General features: G+C 36.6%; 3 protein-coding genes across 14 annotated transcripts in view; 2 read left to right on the forward strand and 1 right to left on the reverse strand.

Annotated features, from left to right (window-relative positions):
• The window catches only part of stpg1 (sperm-tail PG-rich repeat containing 1), an 8,440-nt gene extending 7,410 nt beyond the window's left edge, over nt 1-1,030 (reverse strand). For 4 of the 10 annotated variants that reach the window (XM_087293720.1, XM_087293715.1, XM_087293717.1 and 1 more), the window contains exon 1: nt 515-646. The gene's annotated coding sequence lies outside the window, so the exon portion shown is untranslated. Of the gene's footprint in view, nt 103-445; nt 647-873 lie in introns of those variants that run through there. The other 6 variants (XM_087293716.1, XM_087293718.1, XM_087293719.1 and 3 more) reach the window with 4 other exon arrangements.
• On the forward strand, nt 554-9,153 carry meaf6 (MYST/Esa1-associated factor 6). Of its 2 annotated transcripts, XM_087294353.1 has the most exons (8): nt 562-673; nt 2,139-2,254; nt 2,683-2,770; nt 2,855-2,900; nt 3,707-3,896; nt 5,792-5,821; nt 6,124-6,157; nt 8,744-9,153. In XM_087294353.1, the coding sequence occupies exons 1-8, from the start codon at nt 584-586 to the stop codon at nt 8,756-8,758; spliced, it is 609 nt and encodes a 202-aa protein (XP_087150479.1). In that variant the 5' UTR covers nt 562-583; the 3' UTR covers nt 8,759-9,153.
• A 248-nt stretch (nt 9,154-9,401) lies between these two features.
• btr23 (bloodthirsty-related gene family, member 23) lies at nt 9,402-23,454 on the forward strand. Of its 2 annotated transcripts, none has more exons than XM_087295249.1 (8): nt 9,402-9,544; nt 14,738-14,826; nt 15,934-16,439; nt 16,538-16,612; nt 18,897-19,130; nt 19,213-19,351; nt 22,626-22,661; nt 22,787-23,454. In XM_087295249.1, exons 2-8 carry the CDS (start codon nt 14,757-14,759, stop codon nt 23,332-23,334), a joined length of 1,608 nt encoding a protein of 535 aa, XP_087151375.1. In that variant the 5' UTR covers nt 9,402-9,544; nt 14,738-14,756; the 3' UTR covers nt 23,335-23,454. The 2 variants fall into 2 exon arrangements, with proteins under 2 accessions (XP_087151375.1, XP_087151376.1); XM_087295250.1 differs by lacking the exon at nt 9,402-9,544 and adding an exon at nt 11,467-11,604.
• Nucleotides 23,455-24,615: the final 1,161 nt, after the last annotated feature.

Raw genomic sequence — 24,615 nt, forward strand, 5'->3', positions numbered from 1 at the left:
TAGAAAACTTTAAGGCACTTCCGTTTTTTTTTTTTTTTTTTTTTTTTGCATAAAATAGTATGTGCTTGGATGTCATTGATGGCATTATTACAAATTATAAATGGCATTTTTATTTGGGCCCCAAGTGTATACATGCTTCTATTTGTTACAGATTTATTTATTTATTTAGTTAGTTAGTTAGTTAGTTAGTTGGTTAGTTAGTTAGTTAGTTAGTAGATGTTTATTATTCAAACCAGTTAAAACCAACGAGCAATGTCAAGTAGTCATACACGTAGCAAGTTTTGTTGTTATTATTATTATTAATTATTGCTTTCCAAAATAAAAGCTCCAAAGGACCGGATGGGTAACAGCAGTACAACTTTTCAAATTTTCATGTCAGTCGATCAGAAACTGTGTTACGTTTTCTAAGCCCGTTTAAAATGTTTAAAAACTCATTTAGAATTACTTGTTTATTAATTGATTAGATTAAGATTTGAAGTTCATAGTGCGCCCCCTATTGAACTAGTGGACATACGAAGTACTGCACTCAGAAGGACCCGCATCGGCTGTTCTCGGTCATTGAGCACTGCAGCTCAGTTCCATCATGGCGATGCACGCCAAAGCAACTCCTCCGCAGATCCCAGATACCCGCCGCGAGCTTTCCGAGCTGGTTAAAAGAAAACAAGAGCTGGCGGTAATCATAAATTATTTTATGTGTCTAAATTGTAAAAAATCCAGAGCCAAATTATGCGTTTATAGGCTCAAAATACTAATGTGTTAGCATGCTAACGCTACATTGAAAACAAACCGTTACGTATAACGTTACATGGTTTTAAATTAACACTTGTGAGGGTATATAACGTTATATATAACAAAACAATAGTCTCAATTTGCCATATTTGTGCAAAGTGTACCAAAATGACCTCTTCAGTAACATCAAACATCTTGGTGTATGTAGAATAACATGCTATCTATGTTAGCCGTTTTTGTTGTGGCGCCGCTTGATACACAGTATATTCACAACAGACACAGCATTAAAACACACGTCACTGGTGCAATACTGAGGTAAAGTTGGTTTTATATTTGTACGTTCGTTCATTTTTGTACAGTGAGAACACGTGACACGGTCCTTATATTGTTTACCCCTTTGAATATTCAGCCTGAAATAGATTGTGTGACTTCAACACAACATTAGCACTGTTAAATTGACTGTGAACAATGTACTTTGATAGCCATTGGCTAATATGATTTCACTATTTAGAATTAGCAGAGAATATTATTCTGAAATTATATGACAATGTTGTATATATGAACCCATCTGGTTCAGTATTATAGTATCTGCCGGGTCTTAAAATATGTAAAATAGTCAATTTTAGGCCTTAAAAGTCTTAAATCTGCTGAAATGTTGTGTTGTATGTCTTAAATCTTTTCCTTTACCGGTCCTAATTTTTCTTTGTTCATGTATAGCTACCCAATCTGGCCATTAACGCACATACAATCACTAACTATCTATTTCAATAAAAGTTTTTGTTGAAAAATAACATTTAATTACTTTCCTTACATGAACATTTGCTTAAAGCTTTCCAATCATTTACTGCTAAGAAAACTGACCAATATTTTTATTATAAAATTGTTATTGTAGACTGAAGTAATTGACAGCTTTGTTTTGTTCTGATCTTGGTAAGGGTTATAAGGTTTATAAATGGATATATTTGAAATATAATTAAAAAATATTAAAAATTATTATTAGTGTATTATTAAATGTATTAAATTGTAATCTTTTTTTGATATGGCAAGTGATTTTTTTTTTTAACTGAGATATTCTGAAAACAAATCAGCATTTAGCCCTATATAAGTCTAAAATTTCATACATAATGGTCTTAAAAATGTCTTAAAGTCCTAAATTTAACTAGCAGAAAACTTGTATTATTAAGGAGAAACTCTGAATGTGTGACTATAAAATCAACTTACCTCAGTTTGTGTACTTGGGCTTGACATTTGTACATTTTTAGTTACATTTTATCTAATACACCAAGTAAATGGTCCAGGGAGACATTATTGTTGGGATGTATTAATCATATGTAGGTCATGTATAATTGAAATCTCCTTCTTAATGGATTTTATGGGCAATTTACAGATGTTGTATTTGTCTTTAACAGGAGACTCTGGTGAATCTGGAAAGGCAGATTTATGCATTTGAAGGCAGTTATTTGGAGGACACTCAGATGTACGGGAACATCATTCGAGGATGGGACCGATATCTGACCAATCAAAAGTGAGTGTGATGTGTAAATAAATAAATTCATAATGTATAAATCTCACATACATGCAGCCTCCTAGACTGCAGCTCTGCACAAGACGTTTGACCAGAGGAGAACTAGTCGTGCCCAACTGAGTCTGGTTTCTCTCAAGGTTTTTTTTCATTCACTTTCGTCAATTGGTGAAGTTTGTTCCTCGCCGCTGGCTTGCTTTGTTGGGATTTGTGGAGCTGCGCATTGATGGATTTGCTCGTCAGTGTTTGGACTTGCAGCAGTGAAAATGAAACCACACTGAACTGAGTTTCAACTCAAAACTAGACACAGTGTCATTTCATTAGAGCTTCTATGTTAACCTGCTTTGGCACAATCTACATTGTAAACGTGCTACAGAAATAAAGATGAATTGAATTGAATGCAGCTTAACATATAATATCTTTTGCTTCAGGAATTCCAACAGCAAAACTGATCGGAGAAACCGGAAGTTCAAGGAAGCGGAACGTCTTTTCAGCAAGTCCTCTGTCACATCAGTGGCGGTCAGTAATCTAGATTAAAAAAAATTATGTACAGAAATTAGGCAACGTTTAAATCATTTTTATTTTATCTGCATTTTCATACAGGCTGTTTGTGCTCTCGGAGGAATTCCTGATCATATGAATGAAAAACGTGAGTACAGTCTTGAGCTTCATGTGTTTGTAAGAAAGTCAGTGATTTATCATCTTATTAAATGACTTATAAAATACTTCAGTAAAAAAAAAATACATTAAATGCAGTAAAATACTGAGGCTGCAGTTTTGTTCACATAGGCTAATTTAAAAAAACTCAAATAAAAAAATCTAATTAAATAAATATACACTTTTTGTGCATATGATTCCCTAAATAGCTGCTTACTTAGTGAAATGCACCTTTTTGATGGACGCATGCAAGTTTTTTTATGTTTGTTTGCTTTGAAGGCGTGTGATCAATTGACCATATTTGGAGAGCAGATTGTAAACAACTTGCACACTTTTTGTGATTATTGCCACTATTAAAGAAATAATGATACATTTTTTGTCATGTTTTGGGTGTACTAATCATTTGGGCTGGAAAAAAGATATAACAAATCATCAGAAGAGAGTAAGAAAACTGTCTGCGGAACAAAGATGTTTGTGTGTAGTTGAAATATTAGGCTAATTTCTAATTTAATGCTGTTCATACATATCTTTTGCCATTTACTAAATTCAGTTTTTAATATAAATATTGCACCCTTTTTTGGTTACTAAGTCTTTCTTGTGGTGATTTTGCAGCTTTTTTCGGCATGGCTTAGACAGCATAAACAGGCAGAACAACATATTCAGTAGTACATTAATCGTGCAGATGTTTACATCAGAGTATTGCATGTATGGATGTGCATACGGTAACTGACCAGATCTTGAGTTAATCGAAAACCCTCTTAATATAGGTGTCTGTTAATCATACCTTTTAATCCATAGGTGAGCCTGGCAGTGGAACAGAGAGCGACACCTCCCCAGACCTCCAGAACCAAGAAAACGAACCCAGCCAGGAAGACACAGAGGAGGCAGACGGAGCCCTGCAGGACCTCAAACCCCAGAAAGCGGCTTCAACATCCTCTGGAAGCCACCACAGCAGCCACAAGAAACGCAAGAACAAGAACAGACACAGGTACCTGATCTCCAGCAGGCCCTCGGGGTCCCGGGTTATCTATTTACAGTTTAATTCTGACTGAACTAAATTGTAGATTGTTTGAAATGAGTTGATGTGCGGGTATTTATAAATTGACATATTTTTAGGCATTTATCTCAGGTTGTCAATGCTGTGGCCCAAGCTCACCTGAGTGTTATTTTCTTAATCTGCTTTTTCCTCCCTTGTGGATTATCTTACACTGTTGTGAGGTTTACCTGATGCTGTTTTAGTTTAGATATACAAGCTATTAGCTTAATTAGGGAAGATGCTTTAATGAAACCGTTTGAGGATGAGAGATATTTCTTCAGCAGGATAGCGCTCCTCATACTTATTTTATTATTTCTGTTAAGTGACAAGACTTTTGTCTGAGCAAAGTCAGACCTTACTGTCCTTATTAATTGATTAAAATCAAGGCATGATCATATTTTATTGTGGTAAAATAAGCGTAATCTAGAGGCCTTTGCCTTTTATATAAGCCACTTCAAATGCCAAATGAACAACTAGAAGTCATTAGTTAGCGTCCTAAATCTTGTATAGGCGACAAGTCTTTAGTCAGGTAGTGTGGATGTTGTATTATGGAAAATTAGTACAATATATTATTATATATTATTAATATATATATTATAATATATTAAGAGTTTAAAAATGTCCTCAAATGTGAGTAAAATGGAATGTTATATTTTTATAAAATAATACAACTATAAAATATAAAACTATTATAATTTTAATGAATTCCATGAGTAAAATCAACCTTTATTAAACTGTGCAATTTGCTAAAAAATCAGCAAAAAATCTTACTTTATTATTGTATATTTAAATTATAGTTTTAAATATTTTTTTTTTTATTGTATTAATTTTATTGTTGACAAAATAAGGTCCATTTACAGTCAGCAAATATTCAATTAGCACATCAATTGTAGCTCTGTTTTGTCTTGTGTGTTTTGCTCCATAAATAATGATCTTTTAAAATAATGACTAATAATTAAAAAAAATATATGTATATATTTTTTAAAGTTAGTTAATAGGGTATATGCCGAGCTAGTGTTTTTTCCAATACTGATAAAATTCCGGTAACAGTGAGCTGTTATTGTGAGTTTTTTTCCATTTTATACGGTTCTTTTTACAGCATTGATGTTGTAATGTCATTAAAATACATTCAGTTAAATACACTTTGGCATTCATTTAGTTGCTCAAGCGTAAAATAAGACAAAAAGCCGTTTACTTGCATGCGCCCGTCAGAATCGGCAGGCTAGCGCAGAAGCTCCATTAAATATAATGGGGTAAAATAAATGCTCATATTATAAAGACATGGCGGGGGAAATGTAATTTAATGCAGTGCTTTTACAATCTGAGTCCCACTTTATATCAGATATCACTCAGCTAGTGGAGATCGCTGATTTTTAAAGAAAACAGACCTTAAACGCGCCAGTTTTTGCATTGGTATTAGCCCTTAATCCAGGTTACTGGCAAATTAAAAGTCCTATTAGCATGCTTCAGCATATAATCTATTGACTGTAGAGAGTTTTTATGTATTTAAAAAGTCATTAAATGCTGTAAAAAAATGAAAATAAATTAAAAAATTAAAAAAAATCTACAAATATATTGCTTGGATTTCTTTATTGCTTAGAAATGGAGCGACATTTTATTCAGGACACTTTCTAATTGTATTAATTGAACACTAGTTAGGATCTGATATTCACTTTCTCCCTATAGAGGATGCTTTAGTTTCTCTCCTGCTGTGCTTGTTCATCTAGTGCACTGCTGAGGGTATAATATTAACACACCCTATGTAATCTGCAGTGGGTTTGATGTGCAGGTCAGTCTAGTGCACTAACCTCTAATGCTCTCTTCCTTCCTAACGCTGCCCCCTTCAGCCCCTCTGGCATGTTTGATTATGACTTTGAGTAAGTCTGTTTTTTACTTGCTGTCTCTCTCCGTCTTTCTCCTGTGTCTTCTGTCCGTTAGCTGTGTAGGGTCTGATCAATGCTGTGATGTTTGCTGCCTCCGCCTGATCAGACACAGATGTTGCTGCTGTTGTTTATTTGGTTTTGACACTTCATTTTCAGCTGCATGTTCGTGGAGTTCATATTAGACATGTTGGGGGTTTTGTGTTAATTGCATGCAGGGATTTAGACTGCTGACCATGATGGGACACTTGCTTAATTATTTAAGTAGGTATTAATTATTATTATGTTTTTTTTTACAGATTTGATATGAAGATGAACAAGAAACCCAGGGCGGTAAGTTCAAGTGTACTTCTGTTTTACTTGTATAATGGATTAGGGATATAGATTTTATGGTCACACTTTCCAATAAGGGTTTATTAGTTAATTTATTTACTAATAATCAATACTTGTACACCATTTATTAATAATAATAATTAACATTTTTCTCATGCATTGTCTAAATTCTTGCTTGTTACCATTAGTTAATGCAGTGTGAGTTAAAATTAACCATTAATTAATAACTTAATCACTATTAAATAACATTAACAAAGATAAATAAATGCTGTAGGAAATCTATAGTTCATTGTTCGTTCATACATTTAAAGGGGACCTATTATGCCACATTTTACAAGATCTAAAATAAGTCTCTGATGCTCCTAGAGTGTGTATGTGAAGTTTCAGCTCAAAATACCACACAAATATTGTTTTATAACTCTTTGAAACTCCTTCTTTTAGGCTTTGATCATAATTGTGTAGTTTTGGTTGACTGTCACTTTAAATTCAAATGAGATTGTGCTCTTTTCTAAAGAGGGCGGAGTTACAAATGCCTGTGTGTCAGCATAGTGGCAGATTTAAAAACAAGACTAAAGCTGCGTCCCAAATGGCACACTATACAGTATGCTCTTATCCACTATGTACTTATGCACTTGTACACTCATCAGCATAGTATATGAATGTAGTGCCGTCCCAAATGAAACACTAATGTCCTTTTGTTTTTTTAACTAAGCGGAACTATTTATCAGATAACGTTTACGGTTGCCAAATTAGTGAAATAAATGACTAAACAACCAAAAAAAGTTGTAATAATAATATTCAAAATGCGCTTATTCTTTTCAGAGTTTTCAGTGTGCACTACTTACACTATTTATACTACAAAATGGCGTAGAATAGTCATAAGAATGCAATTTGGAATGCACCTTATTTTTCTATGCTAATGAGGAGAGATGGTCACTAATGGGCGGGGCTTTCCCCCTCTGATGACACGTACAAAGGGAGAATGTCAATCAAAGTGTTGCTGAAGACTGTTTTCATCAAGTCTGATTATAAAATACTAAAATTAGTGAATGTTTACTATTAGAAGCTGGTTGTGTTCACAGACTGCTGCCACACAACTGTGTTTAAACCCCTTATAGACCATTTTATGAGATGTAAACAAAAACAATAGTCCCAACATATTTTCTGTTTTACACATTTAATTTCCATAACCTCTGAGAATCTAAAAAGAGACACATATTGATAAGTTATGATAGCTGTTTTAACATTACGTTATGACTGAATTGCCTCTTGTTACAGTTATGAAATTGTTTGATAAAAACAGGAAATGTTCATGGGCCAATGACATGACCACATTGAAATGGTCTATAAAAGTGACTTTTGCATAATAGGTCCCCTTTAACTGATACAACCTTATTGCAAAGTTTTGTTTGTTTAAATAAACACATCATTTGTAAAATTGTATAATTTTCAAATTGTCAAATTTAGCAAACATATTTTGATCTTGTATTATTGTTTGAAAGCCCATTATATTAATGTTTATAGTATGTATATTCAGCATTTTGTATATTTACATTTGACAAAATATTTGGAATGGGTGATTTTTAGTCACTGAGATTAATTTTTTTAAATTTAGAATACACTAAATATATACAGTATGTAGTTTTCACCTATATTTTTATATACTTTTTAATCAAGCTGATGATAATTAATTTGTAAAGATGACAGTAAATTCATTTTTCTGTTTGGTATTAGGCTTCAAATCGGCATAGAACGATAACCGTTTTCAAGGTTTACCATGGTTTTAAATAGTCAATGTTTTAAAACCGCCAACATTTTCTGCTATACTGTTCCTATGGTATATATATGATTTTTAAAAATAAATTTTATTTATTAATTTATTTTTAGTTCTTTAAGACAACAGTATCTCTAGCAAAAAAAAAATTCCAAAAATGTCATGTTAAAATGTGAAGAAATGTGTTTTGGAAACTAATGAAGACATCAGAAGTCAATGATTCATTTGAATAATTTAGCCTGATATGTTTACTGCCCCAAAATATTTTAAATGTTTCTTAAAATAAGATCTATTGTGTTCAAAGAGGAAAAACAGTTTCAGTTTTTACCCAGACATTTAAAAAGAACATATTTTAGAGCAGTAATCACAATACTGTGAAACCGTGATTTATTTATCTAAGGTTATCATGCCATCAGAATCTTATACCAGCCCATGCCTAACTGCTTATTAGAATTGGAATTTGCAGCAGATGAACTCAATACAGACCAATCAGAGAAGATCATATTTGCATAGTCTGATGCTGCCAAGAGGAAATGTTTTCCGTTAAATTAAATATAAATGTCATCCTTCCGCTTCTCTTGTGACACTTTGCTTCTGTCTTATAAAAAAATATTCAAATTTTGTGGTCTTCCTTAAACTAAGTATCACAATTATAACTAACAAACAGAAGAAAAACTGCTAAAATATTCCATTTAATGTGTAATGAATCTAAAATATAACAGTTTACCATTTACTATTCAGTTTTGATGTCCTATTTTTTTAAGTTGCACCTGTATGTTTTTATATGACATAATATACATTTGATTCTACAGGACTATTCGGCCTAACAGACCCCAGCAGCCTTGTTCATTCCCACAAACCAAACCTCTTCTGTCAGCTCCGGGTCTCTACCATCAATAACATCTGGATTTTCCCTCACCTCCAATACTCTTGGCTTCTTTCCTGGCTGTAGTGAAGCTCTTGTGTCATTTAAGTCAGTCTGATATATTAAGATTCATCTGTTGTTGCATGAAAAACATTGAAAACGTGAGATTCCCGTTTTACACGTGAATCTTTTTTATTTATGACGTTACATGGATGATGTATCAGTGAATTCAAACATTTCCCGTATGCCTTTCAGTTTCGTTTTGTGTAGCTAATGTAAAGATTTCACACATCGTACATTTTTTTATGTTTGTTTTATTTTTACCATCTTGTTTTTTGAATAAAACTTAAAACAGTCGATTTGTTTGTTTGGTTTACCGTTCATAGATTAAACATTGTGTCTTTCCGTAGGACTTTATCTTAATTAATATGTTCTTAGGATCAATGTTAGGTTTTAAAACAAATGCTGAGATTATTATTCTCACTTAAAATGTGACGTTTAGTATCTGTGTTCCTCTTGGCCCTGAAGATACAAACGTAAGCCAATCACAGCGAATGCAGAGACAAACATGAGGCTGTAAATCCAGAAGCAGCTCTGATGTCACCGCAGTTTAGTCAGAGTTCCAAAGAAAGTGAAATAACTTGATTTGTGAATGACTTGAATCTACAACCGCACAGACGCAGGCTGAAACGAGCAACCTCTTCAACAGATCATTTATTGAGGCTTTCAGAAACCCTTGTTGACACAGGTAGGACAAATATTAACATGTATTGAACTGAACTGTTTCAGTAATCCATGATTTAATAAAAAAATTAGTTGAACAGAAGCAGATTTAAAGGGTTAGTTCACCCAAAAATGAAGCTTTTACTTGTTCTAAACCTGATTTCTGTATTCTGTTCAACACAGTAGTATGTATTCTGAAGCAGGCTGTAAGGCTGTACCCATTGACCTCCGTAGTATTTGTTTACCATCGATGTCAGTGGTTACAGGGTTTCTACCTTTTTCACTATATCTTGTTATGGTATGTTATGGGTTTCACTTAAGGGTAAGTAAAGTTGTTTACTGCACTAAAATGGTATCAGAATTACATGTATGTTATGGTTGCTTGGTTTGATTAATTGTACAGCAACGTTTTTTGTCATTTTGTTGAGTAAATTAAAGACTAAAACGATAAGTAAATGATCCTCTAACTGCAGATAAATATATAGACCATTTTGATGTGGTCATGTCATTAGCCCATGGACATTTCCTGCATGTTATCACACTATTTCATAAGAGGCAATTCAATCATAATATGCAGCTCTTTGGATTCTCGAAAGTTATAGACATTAAAAATGTAAAACAGGAAATGTGTTAGGACCTTTGTTTTGTTTACATCCCTCAAAATGGTCTATATAATTTATAAATAATAGTAAATATATTGTTATGATTGCTAAGGGTCAGTTGTGATGTGAGGAAGCGAGTCTGAATACCAGGGATATACTGAATGCTTCAAGTGGGTGTAATGCCTCAGGGACATGGAGCTAAAAATAAAGCTCAGAAAAAACTTCTAGGTTTTCTATCTCTGTACAACCTATGTCAAAACTAAAGAAAACAAAATATAGATAAGCGTTCTGACTCGCTGAAGCGAACACATTGAACAGGATGTACAAATGAAATAGCGGAAACCCCCCTCGCGTACCTGAGAAATGTATTTTCGCAGAGTATGTTCAGGAACACGGCAAGCAGATTGGAATGTGGATCAAAGTATGCGTGGGTGTGTGTGTGTGTGTGTCAGGTTTACGAAGTTTGAACTGATGAATACAGCGATACAACTGCAGTCATGTAATGTTACACATAATCTCTCATGGCACTAGGCCAGGTGAGTGGTATTGTTGTGCCCTCATGCACGTGCTGTTAACCCACTGATGTTTATATATAGAGGATGGCTGTCCAAACTGGGTCTTGGAGGGCTGGTTTAATGCTGAGATTTGCCTCAACACACCTGCCAGGAAGTTTCTATTATATCTAGTAAGAGCTTGATTAGCTGGTTCAAGTGTGTTTGATTAGGGTTAGAGGTAAACTCTTGGATAATGGTCTCCTGGAGGGCCGCAGCTCTGCACAGTTTAGCTCCAACCACCTCCAACTCCCACCTGCTTAATAGTCTCTACTTAATAGTTCTGAACACCTTGATTTGTTGGATCAGCTGTGTTTGATTAGTGTTGGAGCAAAACTGTGCAGAGCTGCGGCCCTCCAGGAATTGAGTTTAAGACGTGCTCCAGAACACAGACTCTCCAAGACCGAGTTTGGACACCCCCTGATATGGAATAGGATATAGAGAATGGGAATCTACATCATGGTGAGCCCACAATGTTTTTAAATATACAGTAGAGCACACAATCTAAACTACAGGTATCAAATTTAGTTCCTAGAGGGCCGCAGCTCTGCACAGTTTAGCTCTAACCACATCCCACTCACACCTGCTTATTAGTCTTGAAGTAGTCTTGATTAGTTGGATCAGCTGTTTTTGATTAGGGTTGGAGCAAATCTGTGCAGAGCTGCGGCCCTCCAGGAATTGAGTTCGAGACCATTGTCTAGGAGTTTACCTCCAACCCCTAATCAACTTGCTTCAGCACACCTGAACCAGCTAATCAAGCTCTTACTAGATATACTAGAAACTTCCTGACAGGTGTGCTGAAGCAAGTTGGAGCAAATCTCAGCAGGACAGTTTAAGTTTGAGACCTATGGTTTAGAGCATTGGCCCTCTAGGACCGAGTTTGGACACCCCTGATATAAAATGGGACATAAAGAATGGGAATCTACGTTATGGCAAGTTCACAATGTTTTTAAATATACAGCAGAGCACACAATCTAAACTACAGGTGTCAAATTCAGTTTCTGGATGGCCACAGATCTGCACAGTCTAACCTTAATTAAGCACACCCGATCAAACTAATTGAGTCATTCAGGCTTGATTAAAACCGGTCACACTGGACTTCTTGCCCCATAGACTTCCATTTATATGCATGCGAATGCGGCAGAGCGGTGTGGTGAAAAATTAGTTGTGCCTCATTTCAGAGGCTGAATTCTTCGAAGGATGCATTCGAAGTACGCTGCGTCATCGCAGCACAACAAAGACTCTCATTTGAAAATAAATTTGAAGGCTCCTTAAATATGGAGTAATCGCTCTATTTTTTTAAATAGCTAATCATCTTGTTTAATCCCGCCCCTTTTCGCATCGCCTTATGACAGAATTTCACATGCTTAAACTCTAGTGTGACCGCGGCTTTAGTTTGTTAGTCTAAACCAGGTGTGCCAAAGCTCAGTCCTGGAGGGCCTACAGAGTTTAGTTTCAACCCCAATTAGACACACCTGAATCGGCTAATCAAGCTCTTTCATACTAGAAGCTCCCAGTCAGGTGTATTAAAGGAAGCTGGAGCTAAATTATGCAGGACATTGACCCTCTACGACCGAGTTGGAGCACTCCTGGTCTAAACCAATGCAAGCCACAGAAAAAGACATCTATTTTATAGTATTATGTTTTTAAAACACAACTTAGAAACACTCAAAATGGACTGACATGTAGATACATTTATAATTGCTCTTTGTCTTCCTGAGAAGTGGGAAAGTGCGTTCCATCAAACAAATTAACCGGCTCATGTGTACGTGGCGGTATGAGATGCCAAAAGAAAACTTTACCATAATAATTTTCTTCTTACTTTGTGAGCGCTTACAGTTTATTGCTGATGAGCGTATATGTGATACAAAAAATCAATAGAGCTCAATAGGATCCAGCTTCGGTACCCTAAATACCCAGAATGCTTTTTTACTGTAATGGCACATTTCCATTCTCAATAGCAGAGGTGTCAAACTCAGTTCCTGGAAGGCTGCAGCCCTGCTTCAACACACCTACATACAGGTAACTAACAAGCATGAATGACTCAATTAGTTTGATCAGGTGTGTGTAATTAGGGTTGAAACTAAACTGCAAAGCTGCGGCCCTCTAGGAACTGAGTTTGACACCTGTGCTCTATGGAATGACTATTATAGATAAGTGTATTAACCTCAACACTGAGGCTCAATTCATATTTATTGTATATCCTTACACCTTCCCATATGTCCCTAAAACAGTTAAGGGATAGGAATAGAAGTTTTTCTCGAAGAAATAAGACATGTTCGCTACACACGCAGTATCATATGTTGTTGCTAGCTTCAGCACCAAGACTGTTGATACACTGGTCGCCTAGTTACATAAAAAGCACAGTGCACTGCTCTTTACTAATATCCACAAAAAGGGTGAGAGGTGCGCCTCGCAATTACAAATTAAAAGCGCAATGTTGTTTTACACTGTATTTTGACGACTGCTGTTATTTTTTAGCTCAAAAATTCTGATATCCATGCTTTTTACGTGCTGTAAAAAGCTAATTTGCTGCCACCAGACTTTTCTCACAGACTGGTCAATTCTGTCAAATCATCAGGCAGTGTTATCAGAATTTAAAATTCATTCATTCATTTTCCTTTGGCTTAGCCAACTTATCCAGCATATGTTTTACACAGCGGATGCCCTTCCAGCTGCAACCAAGTACTGGGAAACATTCATATACACACTTATACACATACCTTACAGTCAATTTAATTTATTCAATTCACCTATAGCGCATGTGTTTGTAATGTGGGGGAAACCGGAGTCCCCGGAGGAAACCCACGCCTACACAGGGAGAACATACAAACCCCACACTGAAATCCCAACCAGGACTCGAACCAGCAACCTTTTTGCTGTGAGGTGACAGTGCTAACCACTTAGCCACCTCTAGCTGATGTATTCAGGGACTTTTTTAAACCCCTTCCTATGTGTGTGGCATTAAAAAAATCTTAATTTGAAGGGGTAAAAAGGGTCTTTCCCCTTAGCCATACACCTCCAAGCAAAAGAGAATTAGGACCCCCCTATCCCCTCATGTGAACATGCAAACTGAGTGGTATGGGTGAGTAGAGGGGGTAGAAGTGGTATTGAGCCTAAACCTACCACTCACAGTGACGTTACTAGCAAAGGAAGTACATGTGCTTGAGGCTATTAGGGGAATGGATGATGAAGAGAACCAATCAAAGATTCCAGGAAATGATCACACTGATCTGCCTCTTTGACTATAAACATGCTCATAGAGATAGAAAACACAAGAGGGCAGAATGACACAATTTACTCAGGTTAACAATATTTTAGTTGTATCTTGTACTTCAATCTAAACCAGGACTGTTCAAACTCGATCCTGGAGGGTGGGTGTACTGGAGAGTTTAGCTCCAACACTTATCAAACACACCTAAACCAGCTAATCAAGCTCTTAGATATACTAGAAACTTCCTGGCAGGTGTGTTGAGTCAAGTTGGAGCTAAACTTCAACTAGCCCTCCAGGACAAAGTTTGAACACCCCTGATCTAAACCATAGGTCTCAAACTCAATTCCTGGAGGGCCACAGCTCTGCACAGTTTTGCTTTAACTTTATTAAAACAAAGTTCTTCCAACTAATCAAGGTGTTCAAGAGTAGTCTTGAACATCTTGATGATTTGGATTAGGTGAATGCTATTAAGGTTGGAGCAAAACTGCAGAGCTGCGGCCCTCCAGGAATTTGCCTAAAAGCAAAGTTGTGTTTCTGTAACCATCAATTCTTGCATTAGGCACTTTAATGTTGGTATTATCCAACAACACAATATTCCAAGATTGTCTGCTCGCATCTCATACTTTTTCATTAAATATAAACTGTTGACATACTAAACATAGTAGAGCACGATTCATTTTGTGATTCGAGCAAATTCAAGGTTCCGCTGTTCTTTAACAAAGCAATAGTATTTGAGGGGAATAAAAAATTATTATTTTAATAAAAATGTGTTTTATGTGCATTTTATTTGTAATTTTTAGATTTAATTCTTAAGTTCAAGTTGATAATTTTAAGTCATCATGTGCCCTTAGTGAAAATAAGTGAAGAACAATGGCAGAATCTTCACCAGAATCAAGTAGAAGAGAATCCAGGAGACGGAGTCAAAATGGTTTACCTCCATGTAAGTTAATTGCTTTTTGCTGTAATACTGCTGTTTTTTTATTGATGGGCAGTCAGGGTTCAACGCTAAGGATTTTTTCTACTGGTCTGATCGAGCAAGTGGTTTAGATTTTACTTGCCCTGCCAAAATTTTCACTGGCCCCACCAAAAAAGGGGAAGTTAATAGCTATTTTTTAGCCACATATTTTAAATAATGTGTCAAAAATAAAATCTGTGAATCTAGAATTTTAATACTTAAAAAAAATTTGTAAATAAAAGTGTTATATAAACAAAATGAGCAGTATGGAAAATGTGGAGGTGTTTTATTGCGGTTTGAAATTATTTAACAGGTGGCTGACTTGTCAAACTGACGGCAAACTCGCTCACTTAATTTTTATTTTGTTGTGTTGTTCCCATGTAAATATCTACTGCCAAGACGTTAGAAACAGACATTTTCTTTTAGCCTTATAATTTGATGTTGCCGCCATGTTGCTGTTTCTACGCTTTACTGGTTGTTACCAGGTTACAAAAAAAATCAGCATAGTCAAATCAATCAGATAAGAGGAACCGGAAAGCAATATGTTGTTTACAACATTACAGAGAAGGTAGTGTGTAAAGACTTAAAAGCACAAACTTAAAATGCACGCAATTGACAAATAGTCACAGACAAGTTAAATGTTAGTAAGGCAGCACTGTCCCAATCGGGCCAGTAATGATGCGGTCTACTGTCCCAAGTGTCTCTCACGCTAGCCCTGGACCACCGGGCAGTCCTTATTGTTGAGCCCTGGCAGTACAGTCATAGGTGCTCCAGTGGTTTCAAAATGATTAGAAAACGAGGGCCGTCATCATTATTTAGCACGATGCTGGGTTATTTTACTGTGAGGTCAGCTGTATACCAACTCTGACTTTAGTTACTGATAAATCTTTACATTCAACCAGCTTCATGAGGACATCAAGGATCATGGATTTCTTTATAAACAGCACTGACTTGACAGGGATCCTAATACTAAATAATCACATTTGGTTATCTAATTTTATCAGATCAAAATTTTTGAAAGTTGAGATGAGAAAGTTCACATGACTGTTTCAAGTGTGTCCAAACTTCTTATCTTCAACGTTTCTCTTTCAGCATTGTCCTCCAGTGATTCACTGAGGAGGCTTCGGTGCTCTATATGTGTGAAAGTGTTCACTGATCCGGTCAGCACTCCATGTGGACACATCTTCTGCAAAAGCTGTCTGAATAAGTGCTGGGAAAACAAACAAACCATCAGCTGTCCATTCTGTGGAAATACATTAACACAAAGACCTGATCCTGAGATTAACACCACTGAAAACACTGAAGTTGTGTGTGACGTCTGTGAGGACAGAAAGCTGAAGGCTGTAAAGTCGTGTCTGGTGTGTCAGAGCTCTTACTGTCAAACTCACCTGGAGCCTCATTTGAGAGTGGCAGGATTAAAGAAACACAAACTGATGGATCCTGTGAGGAATCTGGAGGACTATATATGTCAGAAACACGACAGACCTCTGGAGCTCTTCTGTAGAGATGATGAGAAATGTGTGTGTCCGTTTTGTTTAGAAGGAGATCACAAGGAACACATCACTGTTCGTATAGAAGAGGAGATTGACGAGAGGAAGGTAAACGCTCAAAACACTGGGAATATGTTTGGAATCTTTTAAGATAATCCACTCTTAAAAATGTTTTCCCTCTATACACTTGACTGAAACTGACACAGATAGACGTGCAGCAGAAAATCCAGGAGAAAACTAAGAAGATTGAAGAAATCAAAAAAACAGCAGAAGACAGAAAAGTGAGTAAACTAAAGTTAAATGTATATTGTAAATAATTTAGTTGTGTTCCTCCAAGAGTCTTGATCTTTCAGTTTTTATGTGTTTGTGTCCAGACTTTCAGTCAGTCTATTACTGAGATTTAACACTCAAGTTACATTAGTACACCACAGTCAGGGCCGGATTAACCAATGGGCATTATGGGTACAGGCCCAGTGGCTGTGCGCACTTGGGGCAGGGGTGCCCTCTTTGGCCACTCCAACATGATTTAGTTGTTGATATTATTAATTTAAAGTTTACTTGCATAATTTCACAATATTTCTATAAATAAATTATTAAATATTTTGCAGCCACTTAATTATTGTGGATTGATCAGTGCCACTGACGTAGCTGATTCACTGAGATTGCACACTTTTTATTAAGAAATGATTATTTTTTAAATAAAAAGTTGTTTTATCTGATTGAAAACCACAAATGCAAAAAAATAAATTACTAGATGCATTTTGAAATCAGTTTTTCAGAATCTAGTTTATTTAGCAACTCCATTATTTCGCTGGTTGACTTTAAAGGGCCAAAAATCTGATTTTGTGGGAGTATTTTGCAAAAAGGTACATCAAGAGAAGAATATGTGCTAATATATTGTGGCTCAAAAAATAATAATAATAATGAATAAATTATATTATTAGGGTCTATAAAGTAAGTGTGTGTGTGTGTGTGTGGTGTGTGGTGTGTGGTGTGTGTGTGTTTGTGTGTTTGTGTGTGTGTGTGTGTGTTTGTAGTAATGCCTTTTGTTCAGTTTGTTTATTTGTTTATTTTATTCATTAATCTTCATTATTGTAGACATTTTAATGGCATATCTGTATGTTGTACAATAAATGTATGTGAAAAATAACTTACTTGAAAGGTGTTTTTAAACTAAATATTATTTTTTATTTAGTTTGCACATGTACTTGCTGAATTATTTCATGGAATAAGTTGCAATATTTCAAGAGTAATTAATTGAATTAATTAAAACTTAATTTATTTAACATAAACAAAAATATAACATCATTATTCACAACAAATACACAATTCATTATTTTTTGTGTGCCACCCTAAGATTTGGTGTGGCCTTACTTGGCCACCCCTAAGATAATTTTCTGGGGGCGCCACTGATTTGGGGCCCCTGCGGGGGGGGGGGGGGGGGGGGGAATGCAGATTTTGACGTGTATTTAAGCTAAGTGCAAATGGCGCACCTCGTTGGAATAAGCTAGTTGAGTAATCCATCACTGTTTGATTGAGAAAGACAACAGAAGAGCGCAACAGACAGCAGCATGAGTGGCGAAGCTTGTAAAGTGCATGGCAACATGTTTTGACGTGATTAATCATGAACCCAGTTTGAATCCAGCACATAATAAACAACCCCCCCACTACATATCAGATTTTTCCTTCTCTTCATCATGAGGAAGACAAGTAGGACTCATTAATAATTGTGTATTATGAAAGACTCAGATTCATAGAACTGGATTAGAGAGGTGTTAGCCAAATCATATGCAGTATAAGTTTATAGAAGTTACATATAAAAAATACCCTTAAATATACATTTTTAGTACTGCTTCACTGAGCTTAAGTATATTAAAATCCATTCATTTTCACTAGTATTAGTATTTATTTATTTTTTTTTCAAAGTATGCTTTAAATCAGGGGTCACCAAACTTGTTCCTGGAGGGCCGATGTTCAGCCGATTTTAGCTCCGACCCTAATCAAACACACCTGAACAATCTAATCAAGGTTTTACTAGGTATACTTGAAACACCCAGGCAGGTGTGTTGGCAAGTTGGAGCTAAACCCTGCAGGGACACCGGCCCTCCAGAACTGAGATTGGTGACCCCTGCTTTAAATGCTTTTAAAATAAATTAAATTTTTGTATACTAGAAATATATGTACTGTATATGATTTATTTTTTAAATGTGGGCAACACATTATAGATTTATTTTATTTAAAAAATAATATTATATGAATCTTATTTTTTAATTTAACTTTAGTGGCCAGTTAGGGAGGCCCACAAGATATTGTGCCCAGGGGCCTCTGAATTCTTAATCCAGGCCTGACCACAGTTGATGCTATATATGAGTGAGATAATGATGATTTTTATAGAAATATTAGTTAAAAAAACACTTATTAAGGAACGAGTCACTATACATCCATAATGCAGATTTTAAACTTTTAGTTTAGGGGTTTCCCTCATCTAAAGTATTAGCATTAGTAACACTGAATCTTGTCTCAGTAAACTCCACTAATAATGTTCTGTCTGACCTGTTTGAGCAGATAAACTCAGAGAAGGAGAAAGCAGCTCATGTGGAGATCTTCACTGATCTGATCCGCTCCATTGAGAGATGTCAGACTGAACTGCTGGAGATGATGGAGGAGCAGCAGAAAGCAGCAGAGAAACAGGAGGAAGAGCTGATTGAAGAGCTGGAGCAGGAGATCACTGAGTTACAGATGAGAGAAACTGAGCTGGAGCAGCTCTCACACACTGAAGATCACCTCCACCTCCTACAGGTCAGTCAACATCTCTCTGAGCAATGAGACATCAGAATACTGCCCATGCTGAAGGCTTTCTCTTCTCTCTCTCCTGCTGTAGATTTACTCATCCCTGTGCAGCACTACAGACAGCAGAAGCTTGCCGGATATCAATGCCAAGACTCATGAGAATCTGGAGAATCGGAGGAAAACTCTCATCCAACTGAAGGGCAACATAGAGGAGAAACTCGAACAAACTCGTATGTCAATATCGAACACGCTGCACAGATACACATATTCATCACTGCTAAACATCAGCAATGAATCTGAGCTGAAATAATAGTATGTGCAGGGCTCTTTTACTTTTGGGAGCACTTGTGCTTCTAATATAAAAACTAAATTAGGAGCAAAGCCCGAAAAATGTAGGAGCGCCTACTGATCATTTAAATCAATTCAATGTCTTCACTGTAAGTCAAGATGACTCAAAGTTCCCAGATAAGCCTTTGTTATTAGTTTCAGCGGTTGTTATCTAGGATTATTGCACAGTCTGGAATACTTATTTAGTCGTAGCCATAGCCAGCAGCTTGCTCTCTGCAACTCTCACTGAAGCTAAGCCTGGTCAGTACCTAGATTGGAGACATGGGAAAGCTGCTGAAAGTGGTGTTAGTGAGAGCAGACTGTGTGGGTCCAAACGCCCCAGTATATCGATGGGGCCTCTATACTGCTCAGTGAGCGCCGTCTTTTGGATAAGACGTTAAATCGAGGTCCCGACTTTCTGTGGTCATTAAAAATCCCAGGATGTCCTTCGAAAAAGATTAGGGGTTTAACCCCTGCATCCTGACCAAATATGCCCACTGGCCATTGTCCATCATAGCCTCCTAACCATACCCATATCATGATTGGCTTCAATTCTCTGTCTCATCTCCACCAATCAGCTGGTGTGTGGTCTGGCGCATTATGGCTGCTGTCGTGTCATCTAGGTGGATGCTGCACACTGGTGGTGGATTAGGGGATCCCCCCCCCAAAAAATGTGTAAAGTGTCCAGAAAAGTGTTGTATAAATGTCAGGAATTATTATTAATATTATTATTATTATTTCAATAAAAAAAAAAACATCATATGCATATACATAAATTGTTATGCAAAAAAGACATTCATGAAGCCAAAGACTAAAATTATTTGTCGAAAGTCAGAGGCGGTATGATACTTGTATATACAGTTGAAGTCAGAATTATTAACCCCCTGTTTATTTTTTTCCCCAATTTCTGTTTAATAGAGGAAAGATTGTTTCAGCACATTTCTAATCATAATAGTTTTAATAACTCATTTCTAATAACTGATTTATTTTATCTTTGTCATGATGACAGTAAATAATATTTGACTAGATATTTTTCAAGACACTTCTATACAGCTTAAAGTGACATTGAAAGGCTTAACTAGGTAAATAAGGTGAACTAGGCAGGTTTGGGTAATTAGGGAAGTTATTGTGTAATGATGGTTTTTTCTTTAGACTATCAAAAAAAAATTAATAAGTTTGTCCCAAAAATGTTTTTTTAAAAATAAAAAGCTGCTTTTATTCTAGCCAAAATAAAACAAATGAGACTTTCTCCAGAAGAAAAAATATTATCAGACATACTGTGAAAATATCCTTGCTCTGTTCAACATCATTTGGGAAATATTTAAAAAAGTAAAAAGGGGGGCTAATAATTCTGCCTTCAACTGTCGGTGGCCTCCTTATAATTCTCTATACAGCAAAAACCCCTGACCCCTCAGCTGCATTGACTCAGTCACAAAGCTTCATTCTTTCATTGATTTTCATTCGGCTGAGTCCCTGTATTTATCAGGTGTCACCATAGCTCAGGGGTCGGGAACCTCTCAGCAAAGAGCCATTTCTAATTTTTTTGCCAATTTTTTTAAAGAGCCATTGAGGTGTATATTACATCCTTTCCTTATTTATTTCCCTGCACAACTCCAGAATAAACAAACATGAAGCATCACATGTTGAGCAAGTCCATAAATGAAGAAAGGACAATTTACAGAATCTTTCTTTTTTGCCATCATGAATGTTGTTTGAATTGACATGCATGAGGTCACCATATAAATGTAAGTTGTTTGCTGTTTATTTTTGTTGCGATTAAAGTTAATCCACAGCACTGCTTTTTTTGTAAACTGGGTTCTTAATAATTTTGCTGTATAAATAAATTAAAAAGGGATTTATAATTTTATTTTTAACAGGAAACTGATTTCTAGTGACAGATATAGTTTTTTAAACTTTTAATATTATTGAAGGGACTCAGCTGAAGAGAGACATATTTTTGGTCAAACAGCCACATGTGGCTCCGGAGCCATTGGTTCCCTACCCACAACGGAACGAACCACTAACTTATCCAGCATATATTTTACACAGTGGATACCCTTCCAGCTGCAACCCAGCATTGGAAAACAGCCATACACACTCATTCACAAACATACACAACGGCCAATTTAGTTTATTCAATTCACCTATGTGTTTGGACTCTGTGCTTGGACTGTTGGGGGAAACCGGAGCACCCGATGGAAACTTCTTGCTGTAAGGCGACAGTGCTTACCACTGAGTCACCATGTCACCCCAGTCACAAAGATGCTCTTAAAGGGCCATGACACCCCCCACTTTCGGTTAAAGTCTACTTCAGAATTTTTGCAAAAGATGCATGATTAATGGGCGTGGAGCTCTGCGAGCATCGGGCAGGAGTGGGCGTGGCCAGCAGGGGAGAAGGGGAGCCAATAACTGTTGTTGACAGTTAGCTCACAAACTGAGACACAAATCGTGAGCAGACGCATGAGTTTATAGTTCACAAAGTTAAAATGCAAAGAAATAAACAGTAATTTAATGCCATGCTACATTTGTTATTCGTAATTTCATATACACATAACCACAATTTATATCATTATAAAGATAAGTGTGGTTATGTAAACACTATAAATGAGGATTCTCCCTCGATCCCTGTCTAAATTTTAGATCTTGAATGCAGACACAGCGGAGCAGGTCTCCTGACCTGCCTATTTTAACCATTAGCCCTGCTGGTAATATAGAGGATTTAGGCAAACACAGCAGCACGGCGAATGAGCTCTCATGAATAATTAAGCAGCCGGCTCTTCTCATAGGATAAGAAAACTCCGCTATGAATAATAATGAGAAACCGACACGTCATCATTGCACTTGTAGTACTGTGCTACGTCGCCGATTTTGATCCCGCCCCAAAAATCATTTTAACCTGGAAGCTGAAATTAGCTGACAAAAGCTCAAAATTACCCAGTTTTCCCCACAATTAAAACTGACAGGTGCTAACATTGTCTTAACTGACGCTCAACACACACACACACACACACACACACAAAAAGTTCTCCAGGGTGTCCTGAACCTTTAAATATATTTTCATTATTGCACACAGTAGTTTTTAGACACATAAATATCAGAGACACAGATAGTAAATGATGTTGAACATGATTCTTCCTTCTTAATGATCTTCTGGTGGCTTTTATTTTGTGGTATTAGTGTCTGAAGAGCTGAAGTGGGTGCAGAAGCATGCAGGTACAGTAGTACACTCATACACTCACTGCTTCAACAATCAGACTTAAAACTGAGTTCAATATTACGAACTACCCTGACAATCTTTGTCTGAAATGATCTGAAATTCCTATTCTTTGTTTTCTCAGTGGATGTGACTCTGGATCCCGATACAGCTCATGTTGGACTCATCCTGTCTAAAGATGAAAAGCAAGTGAGACTTGGAGAAATCATACAGAAACTCCCAGACAAACCACAAAGATTTGAAAAATGTGTCTGCGTCCTGGGAAAGGAGGGATTCTCCTCGGGGAGATTTTATTTTGAGGTGCAGGTGAAGGGAAAGACTAAATGGGATCTAGGAGTGGCCAGAGAATCTGTAGACAGAAAAGGAGAGATCAGACTTTGTCCCAGTAATGGATTCTGGACTGTGTGGTTGAGGAAGAATGAATACAAGGCTCTCGCTAGTCCTTCAGTACCTCTGTCTGTGAAAGTGAAGCTGCAGCGGGTCGGTGTGTTTGTGGATTATGAGGAGGGTTTGGTCTCCTTTTATGATGTGGAGTCCAGCTCTCATATCTACTCTTTCACTGGTCAGACTTTCACTGATAAACTCTATCCATTTTTTAACCCATGTAGTAATATTGATGGTAATAACTCGGATCCATTAATCATCACACCTCTAGGAGATAATAAAAAATGAGTTTTTTGAATCATTAAAAACCTTGCAATCTTAACATTAATGTCTGAAAAGTAATGTTTTCTCCCTTAACCTCCTGACAAAGTAACACTATTTTCATCTGAATAAACCAAACAATAATTCTGTGATGTTTTAGAATATTTTGTGTTCTTGAAGTGTATAGTTAGTATGCATTTATAGTAATGTTTAGTAATGTTTTTCAACACCTAAATACATCAGTTTCACAATTGCAATTGATTTTAAATGTACCAGTTTAAATTTCTATTAAAATAAGTGAAGTTTATAAACTAATTTCAAGAGGATCATGTGCTTATGATTGACCACGGCTGGACCCGCATTAGCTATCACATGATACCACAGTCATCTTCATCTTGAAGAATCCCCCCTTCCTCCCCTATCCCTCCACCTTTTTTTCCTAGATTGGGTGGCACGGCAGCTCAGTGGTTAGCACTGTTGTCTCACAGCAAGAACGTTCCTGTTCTAATCATTATTAGGCTAGTTGAGGTTTCTGTGTGGAGTTTACATTTGGGATGCAACAGTACTCTGTAAAAATCGTCCCGTTGTTCTTCCGTATATGCATTATTAATATTGGTTTGTAAATATACACAACTGCAACAAAGCAGTTCCGCTTTTGTACACTTCAGATTACCTTTCCCATCCATTGCACGTGTGAAGACCTGTCCAATCACCTCTTAAGCTGTGGTCACACTGCACTTTTCTCCCCTTAGACTTTCAGTCATACACATGCGAATGCATCAGACCGGAAACGCAAGCTAGTGCGACAAGTTTTGCAGTTCGCTGCATTGGAAAGTTCAAGCTTGGTAAACTTTGACCTCACATGACGCATCACATGATTGCGTGAGACCAATCAAAGATCAAAACATGACCTCTCTGGACAGAAATTTAAAACATGGACCAATCGCTCGCTGTTTTAATGTCTAATCATCTTGTTTAATCCCGCCCCTTTTCGCAGTGCCGTACTACGGAATTTCGTGTGACTGCAACTTTAATATGTAAATCTGTTGTTTACATCACGTTTCCTCATGTGTCGGTGTGTGCGTGTGGAGTTTCTGTGTGTTTCAGCTTGGCAAGTGAAGGAGATCAAGCGCAAATGCACAGGTGAGGCCAAATCACAGCGCATTGCTGTCAGTGTTTCAACAGACAATCAATTTAATTTGAGACAGATTCAAAAACATAACAAATTCTGTTTTTTGTTGCTGTTTTAAAGATCCTTACATCAGTGGTCACTAACTGGCGGATCGAGGTCTGTGTCCAGACCCAGAA

This window comes from Danio rerio, chromosome 19, assembly GCF_052040795.2.
Source record: "Danio rerio strain M-AB ecotype USA chromosome 19, GRCz13ab, whole genome shotgun sequence".
NCBI classification, from domain to species: domain Eukaryota; kingdom Metazoa; phylum Chordata; class Actinopteri; order Cypriniformes; family Danionidae; genus Danio; species Danio rerio.